The 8,000-nt window shown below is 40.6% G+C and overlaps 1 protein-coding gene across 1 annotated transcript; it reads left to right on the top strand.

The window, feature by feature from the left end:
- The first annotated feature begins 457 nt into the window (after positions 1-457).
- On the top strand, positions 458-7,602 carry RP9 (RP9 pre-mRNA splicing factor). The gene is made up of 6 exons (XM_084282963.1): positions 458-665; positions 2,420-2,450; positions 3,249-3,378; positions 3,703-3,794; positions 5,225-5,286; positions 6,385-7,602. The coding sequence occupies exons 1-6, from the start codon at positions 472-474 to the stop codon at positions 6,611-6,613; spliced, it is 738 nt and encodes a 245-aa protein (XP_084139089.1). The 5' UTR covers positions 458-471; the 3' UTR covers positions 6,614-7,602.
- Positions 7,603-8,000: the final 398 nt, after the last annotated feature.

Genomic DNA, 8,000 nt, shown 5'->3' with positions numbered 1-8,000 from the left:
TCTCCCCTGGGCACCATCTTCCTTCGGGCACCATCTTCCTCTGGTGCCATCTCCCCTGGGCGCCATGTTCTCCTGGACACCAACTCCCCCCGGTCACCCTTTTTCCTTGGGTCACCATTTTCCTTGACCCCCCTCAGAGTGTAGACAAGGACAGCGCCATTATTTATCATTATTATGATTATTTATTTCCTCCTAGCGGTGCTCTGCGGGCGCAACGCCCCACAGCACGCTGTGTTTAGGCGAAGGCTGCGGGCAGGGCGGGCGGCCACCATCCCGCGCCGCCCCACCTCAGCCCGGCGGCGGGCAGGGGGGAGCCGAGCGGGGGCCGTGGCTGCCACCGGAGGAAGTCGGCGGCCGGCAGGGGAAGTGAAACCGAAATGCGCAGCGTGGAGGGTGGGGAGGGAGGGAGAGAGGGACGGAGCGGGGCGGCGCCGCGGCCTCGCAGCGCTCCGCTGCCTTTCGCCCGCGCCTATGTCCCGCAGGGAGAGAAGGGGCCGGGAGGAGGAGGGGGAGGAGGAAGAGGAGGCGAGGGGCAGCCAGGCGCGGCGCAGGAGCCCGCAGGAGCCGGCGGCGAGCGGCGGTGGCAGGAGCCAGGGCCGGCATGAGAGGAAAAGGAAGAAGCAGGAGGCGCAGCAGCTCCAGAAGCTCCAGCACCTGGAGTCCTTGTAAGCAACGGGGAAGGGGAGGCCGCCCCCGGGCTCCCTCCCCTGCCCGGGCTGCCTCTGCTGGGAGCCGGCCCGGCGGGGTTTTGGGGCTCGTTTTGCAGCGCAGGGAGGGTGCCGTGATTGGTGTCTTTGTGCAAATAGCTGTAAATGTGCTTGTAAATATGCCTCCCCGGCCCCCGCGCCGAAGCACTGGGCTTTTGGGGTACATCCCGGGGCTGTTGGCCACTGCGCCCTGTAAGCCCAGCGTTTCCCTGCTTTCATACCGAAAACCTCCTGCCCTCAGCAGTGTCAAGGGACAAAAGCAGGTCATGAGGAGTTATCTTTCCACAGCAGTCGGGTCCACCGTGCTCCCGCTTGCCTAGCTGGGCGACACGCAGGGCCTTGTTCCTACCAAGTGTTAGGTGTCAGGGATGTCAGGAGGACTCCATCGCCACCAGCAGTGGATCCACTCAGGTCACAAAGATTCAAAACGGAGGAGAAGTGTGCAGCCTGTCTGTAGATCTTAACTGGGGATATTCATAATATCTTTCCCAAACATTGCCCTTTTTGCACATAAATAGGTCTGTGTTTCATTTGTTTGCCTGCCCTGCCTAGCCAAAATTTTAGTTCAGGCAGGGCAGTCAGTGTCTCCATTGTCTCTGTGCCTGTCACCAAGGCTACTGGTGTGTTACAGTATTACTGTAGCACTTGCATTGCAGTGACGTTTGCAAAGCTGCTTCATGACTTTATACTGGTTTGTTGAGGAAAACTGGGTCTCTTCTTACAAGTGATTCCTAGAAGTCTGGGAGTTGGAGCATAGAATCAGAAGTTGTTCAGCTGGTTTCCACTACAGTGGATTCAAATAAAAAAAAAAGATAAACCGGTTTGAGAGATGCCTGATGACTCCATCTGTACTCCACAGTGCTATGAAGCACTTAGGCTGTTTTATTGAAAAGGGTTTTAATGTAATAGAAAGATCAGAAGGTTGACTGGAATGTAATTTTTTCTCTCTCAAGTGAAAGTCAAAATTTGTTTGTTATGACAACTAAAACTAATCAGCACTCAAAAAGTTGTTAAAGATTATCCCATTCTGTTTTGGCATTTAGCTCCTAAGTATGTACATGCACTTTCTCTGTTACTGTGTTCTACAGAGCACCTGCTTGCTATTTGGATTTTAGTGAATTTTGTCTTCTGCAGAAATACCGCAGGAAATCCTGCAGGTGGTACTTCTGTCAGTAACATTACATCCTTACGTTTAATATTCAGAAGATGACAAAGTTGTTATTTTACATTATATATGGGTGGCAAAGCTAGAAGTGAGGAACGGTCTGACTTGACATTTTCAGCTGGGTATGTCTGTGATTCAGCAGTGATGGAGTAAAGAAATTTGGATCAGTGAGATCTTGGAGCAGGGTGCTACAGCGAAAGGTGAGAGAATTGTGTGTTTATGGTGGTTCAAGCTGAACTGGGTGTACTGCACCTCCTTGTAAAGCAGGGTGATGAAAATAGCTGTTCCCCCCAAAACATATGAATCTGAAGAATGTTAACAAGAGATGCGTATCTTTATAGGCAAGCATGTGGGTTTGGAAGCACTTTGTCAGCCTGCTTGCACCCAGGTATCCATGTTCAGCTACCATTGGCAATTATTGATTATGTAAAATTTAAGGGAAAATGTGAGGTGAAAGTTTTGACTCTATACTATTGAAATACAGTGTTTTCTCAATTTATTTGTTTATGCAAAGCTACAGAGTAAAAATATTTATATTGCTTTTCAGCTATGAGAAACCTCCCCCAGGACTAATTAAGGTAGGTAAATATACTGCAGTACATTTTTAGTATTACAAGGGATTTTCAGAGACTGTCTTTTAGCCATTTATCTTAAGTGTCTAGGTTACCTATATAAATTACAGAGAGAAGTAAGTAAAGTCCAGAGGACAGTTGAGAGCTCCTCAGTTACAAGCCAACCTCTTTGACTTACTAGGTGCAAAGAGAAATGCCCAGAATCAGGTATGTTGATACCAGTTCTTTTGTGATCTCTTAGCGCACAAAATTAATGTAGTATTTAACAGTGTAGACACAGGGAAATCATTTATGGTAAAGCAGACTTTCAGTTTGTGTGACATCTTTTCAGCATTCTTCCCCACTGTTTATGCTCAAAATACTTGTGTAAAAATACTTTCATAATGATCATTGCTATTGCCAAATTGATGTAAGCCATAAGCTAGTGCTTTTAACCTAAAAAATGCTGCTTTGTGTTGTAAAGGCTGTTTCTGTTCATTATGCTTTGTTATAATGGAGAGGAAGAAGAAATATCAGCTTATCTGATAATTTTTCGTTACTATTATTTATTGAAATAAATTACTAGAATAAATGGACAGGAGTGGAAGTAATATATCAAGAAAGTGTCTGAACCAGAAAAGTCAAGGGCAAGGGAGAAAGAAGATGACTTAAGGATTTTGGATCATATTTATTTGTTACAGAGAAACCAGGTTCCCTGTTAAATGAAGGCCTGTATGCTTGGAGTATTGATACTTATAAAACTAAAAAAAGAAAAAAAAAGGAAAAAAAAAAAAGTGATTTTATTTTCTGTATCTTTTTCTGCAGGAAAATGAAACAAAACCAGAAGACTGCATCCCTGATGTACCAGGCAATGAAAGCGCACGAGAATTCCTGGCCCATGCCCCAACAAAAGGGCTTTGGATGCCTTTGGGAAAAGAAGTCAAAGTTATGCAGTGTAAGGCTGAAAATGTTCCAGATGTCATTGGACCTTCATATAGCCATCTTTTTACTCTGGGGGAGGGCAGGATGTCTGGTGGACAGATGACGAGATCCAGGTAGATTGGCATCATATTGATATAAAAACTACCAGTATCTTGAAGGCTGTGATAGCTTTCTATTATATGGAAGTTAATGTATCAACGTAACACTTTTGTATCTCATTTTTTCCTAAAATTGAAAATATTTTAATATTTTCCATAAATAAGTTTTTTTTTTCTTTTTTTTTTTCTGTACTCTGATCTGGCTCAGATGCAATTCACTGCTGCTTCTTTTTTTAAAGGTTGGAGGTGTAAGCGTTATGGACACAGAACAGGAGATAAAGAATGCCCATTCTTTATTAAAGGCAATCAGAAATTGGAACAATTTAGAGTAGTGAGTACATATACTGTAGTATTATTGCTTGTATTATTTATGTTGATGATGGATAATATTGCAAGTGAAGAAAAGCCTGTCAGATGATGCTCTATTAAGGACTTTTCCGCTGTCTCTAGTATAATATAGATGCTGAAAATCTCCTCATAAAGAAAAAGCTATAGATGTGGTTGGATGTTTGGCTACTTTACAGAAAATCTGCTATTCAAGTGGAAAAAAAATAATATTTATATTTAAATTGGAAATCTTCAAGAACCTATTTCAACCATTATATCCAATCAACTTTAACAGCACAATTTTTTGTGATAAAATGTCAACGTAACAAAAAATGCTTAGTCAAGCTTGAGCTGCCCACATTACAGCTGCTTCAAGCCTTCTGCTCTCATTGTGAACAACCATATCATGAAACCTGATGTCTAGGTCTGTAATCCAGCCATTGTCTAAAATTCAGGTCTCTTGCTACACGAGACTACATTTCAGTTTTGCAGATTCTTTCTGTATGACCTCTTTAACTTTTTCTGTTGCTCTGCATTGTTAAACTATATTTCAGGCTGTCATCACGTTGTATCTTAGGTCTTTCTATCCTTGAAAAATGCAATCTGGACTCATTTAAGTCCAACAGGAACACAACTGCAAAAGGGACTTTTAGCCCATACCCATGACCAGATTGCCTTAATTCTTAATTTTTTCTTAGGCTTCACTGTTGCATCAAACTCTTAGTTTATGTCCAGGCCCCTCATGGTGCATTCCCAACATCTTTCATTTGCTACTGAAATTTTAATTCCCACCTTTGGTCAGCATCTGATACCATTTCTCTGTTGATTTGTGCACTGAATCTTCCAACAGAAATGATCACCTTGTTCTTGCTGAATTCTTTCTTGGCATGAATTTGCCTTAAATATCTGCACAGTTTATTTACTACCTTCCTTCCCAACTATCTTTTTCTGCAATGCTTATTCAATTTAAAAATAACTGATTTAAGAAGCAATAACATTAATGCATAGCATGCAAGGACAGCTCCAACTTCATTATCCATTTGTCTTATTATTCTTGTTCCTGTATTCCTGTGTGTTTGTATCCAGGTTTTTAAAATGTGCAAGGGCACAAATCTTAGTATTTTAAACCTCAACATTCCTTCTATGTCTAGCTACTGCTGTAGTATGTGTGTGGGGAGCTCTTAGTTAACTGTGACTGGAAAGGGACAGAGGTAATATACCTAAGGAGAGCCCACTCCAGTGATGTAACCAGATAAAATAAAAAATCAGTCCAGATGAATGATATTCAAAGTCTGATAGTATACTTGTGAATTAAGAGCTCATTAAGTGTATTTAATCTTTTTGATAACACAGTGGCTTTTGTTTTCTCTTTTAAAAAAGTCAGTGATATATCATTTGCTTTACTAACACTGGGTTTTGTTTTCCATTTTAAAGGCACATGAAGATCCCATGTATGATATAATAAGGGAAACTAAACGTCATGAAAAAGAAATGAGGTATGTGTCTCCGTAGTAAAATGCATTTTCAGTCTGTTTTTAATCTTGATAACATGATAGCAATTTAGAGTTTGTAGTTGAAACTTTAATGTTACCCTCACCAACTCAGAACACTTTTGATGGCGGTTTCTTTCTGTAAACTGAGATTAATGCATTTCTACTTTCTCAGTAATCACTCAGTGTACTTTCTACCTCTTTAATTCTATTAATTTATGCATCTGTTCCAAAACAAAAATTTAAAGGAGAGTCATTCATTGATGCCATAATATTTGGGTCCCTGGGTCTCATTCTGTTTTAGGTCTAATAAAAAAGTCATTTTTTGCACTGGCTTCACTGAGGTGCTTTTGTATCAAAGTGCTTTCAGTAGACATGAAGGGATGGATTTTAGAAAGCTAGGTCTAGGCACCTGATACTGTTCTTTATGTGAAGTCATTATTCAATGTATAAATCAGGAGACTTTCATGCTTTCTTATTTGAACTGTATCAGTGAGATTATTGAACTGTAGGTAGTGAGTAGATTAGTACTGCTAGTACAGGTATGTTGCACTTTTTTTTTTTTTTTTTTTTAAAGCAAAATCTCCACAAGGATGTTGAAAACACTAGAATAAGCAAGTAGTCTCTCCCCATTTGCCAGGGATCCATGAAAGCTCACAAGAAGAGTGCCTGTCAAAGACACCTCTAAGTCTGAAATAAAATCTACTCAGCTTCACTGATATCATCTCTATATCAGCAGGGCAATTCTTTTCATAATATTGTAATCCCCATGTGCACCTGTGTAATAGAACTTCCATTGGTGGTCTGGCAATTGCTTTTACCTCTGTTTTGAAAACATAAATTACAAATTAGCCAATACGCTTGTGTGCGATAATCTAGGGGATGGGAAGTCCTTCAGAACAAAACAGATGCTTGTCTCAGAAGGGGTTGTTATCAGTATGAAAATTGTAATGGGAGTTGTAATTCAGCAGAATAGGAAGCATTCCCCAATCCTTTGCATGAAGTTTCCATTTCTCAAGCTAGGAAGAAAACAGATCAGATGAAAGCTAGCATAAATTACTGAGAGAGCTAGAAAGTATTCTCATTCACATTTTTTAAACTCAGGATACAGCAACTGAAACAGCTCTTGGAAGACTCCACCTCAGAGGATAATGACAGCAGTGACGACAGTGATGAGGATGACGAAGATAGTAGCAGCTCCACTTCCTCAGAATGTAGAGATAAACACAAGAAAAGAAAGAGAAAGAAAGAAAAGAAAAAAAAAGAAAAGAAGAAGAAGAAAAAGAGAAAGCATAAGTCATCTAAATCTAATGAGAAGTTAGAAGCTGACTGACAGTAGTCACCTGCTACACGCTCAAGGACCCTTACTTGTGAACTGCAAGGAACGATCCAAAGAATGAGGAAGAAACCACCAGAACGGGCTTTAATAAACTGAGATCATACAGATGGAGACATATAGCAGCCTACACGGCTCTTCTTTCCTACCCCTCTGGAGTGCTGCAGCCAGGAAAGGGAGTGCTGCATTAAACTATACTCAACCATTCGTATCTTTAAACCCTAAAACCCGAGCTAAGGGCCATCCAATGGGGTCAGATTAGGCCTCTGCATTGCTCTGTAACTGCCCACAGAAAGCCATAACTACCAAGGCAGAATTCAGCAGATTACCTATTGAAGTATTTACCATACTATCAGTTAATTACATACAAAGCTTCAGTGCAAGGGGACTGCAGTTTGCACCATACGCAGATCTGCCAGTTCCCTTACAGTCCTTACCATGTTATGTGGTATTTTTTCCTGCATACTGCCTGTGCGCTGAAGTTTACTTACCCTAGCACTGGCAGCTGGGGGAAATAAAGAACACTGCTGAAGGGGAAGAGTTCATCACGGGAATTTAAGACAAAATCACAGTATCGGCAAGAATTGATTTTTTTTTGTAGCAAAATCTCAGTGTGATCAACAATAATAGGTACAGTTCTATAATACCTGAAGTGTTCCCCAAACCAGAGTATTAGGAGCCAGGTGTAATGATATTAGATGTTCAATTTTATTATAAAGATATAAGTTTAGTTATTTAAAAAAGGGGTGGTTCATGTTGGAAATGAAAAAGATACATTTCTACATACATTTTAGTATCAGTTGTTTTGATACATTTGATTTTTTTCCTTTTAAAAAGGCCTGGGGAAGTAAATTCCAACTTATTTTGTATATTTACTAGAATTATTTCACATAGTATTTTGTGAATCATCCCACAAGAACATAAATGTCTAAGGGTTTCAGTATGGTTTTCAAATACATGCTTGTAAGTTGCAGAACAGCAGCGAAGAACACGTAAGCAGGAAGAAGGGAAAGATATGTACTCTACTTTAAAAAAACCAACAACCTTGGCCAGTCTACAAGGTCACTAATGCTCCAAGGCAAACTTAACTGGAAAGATAGAGATGTCAATACACTGCTTTAGAGTAAGCATCTTTTTGAAAGATCAACAGATAAAGCTATAGCAGTGCAAAGCTGTGACTTGAGGACCTAGAGGTTTATTGGTGCTTTCCAAAAGGGAAAAAAAACAGATTTGCTTTGAAAGGACTAGGTCATATTTGATCTCATTCAGCACTTAGTCTCTGTGCTTGTTATTATATTAAGCAAAGCATAATAAAGCTCTAACATCAGTAGCCATTGATGGTGAAATCAAGGAACCAGAGACACAAATGCATTTTAAGTTGTTT

Source organism: Netta rufina, assembly GCF_964035555.1.
Source record: "Netta rufina genome assembly, chromosome: 2".
NCBI lineage: Eukaryota > Metazoa > Chordata > Aves > Anseriformes > Anatidae > Netta > Netta rufina.
Note: the sequence above shows the minus strand (reverse complement) of the source record. Positions and strands in the feature narration are given on the sequence as shown.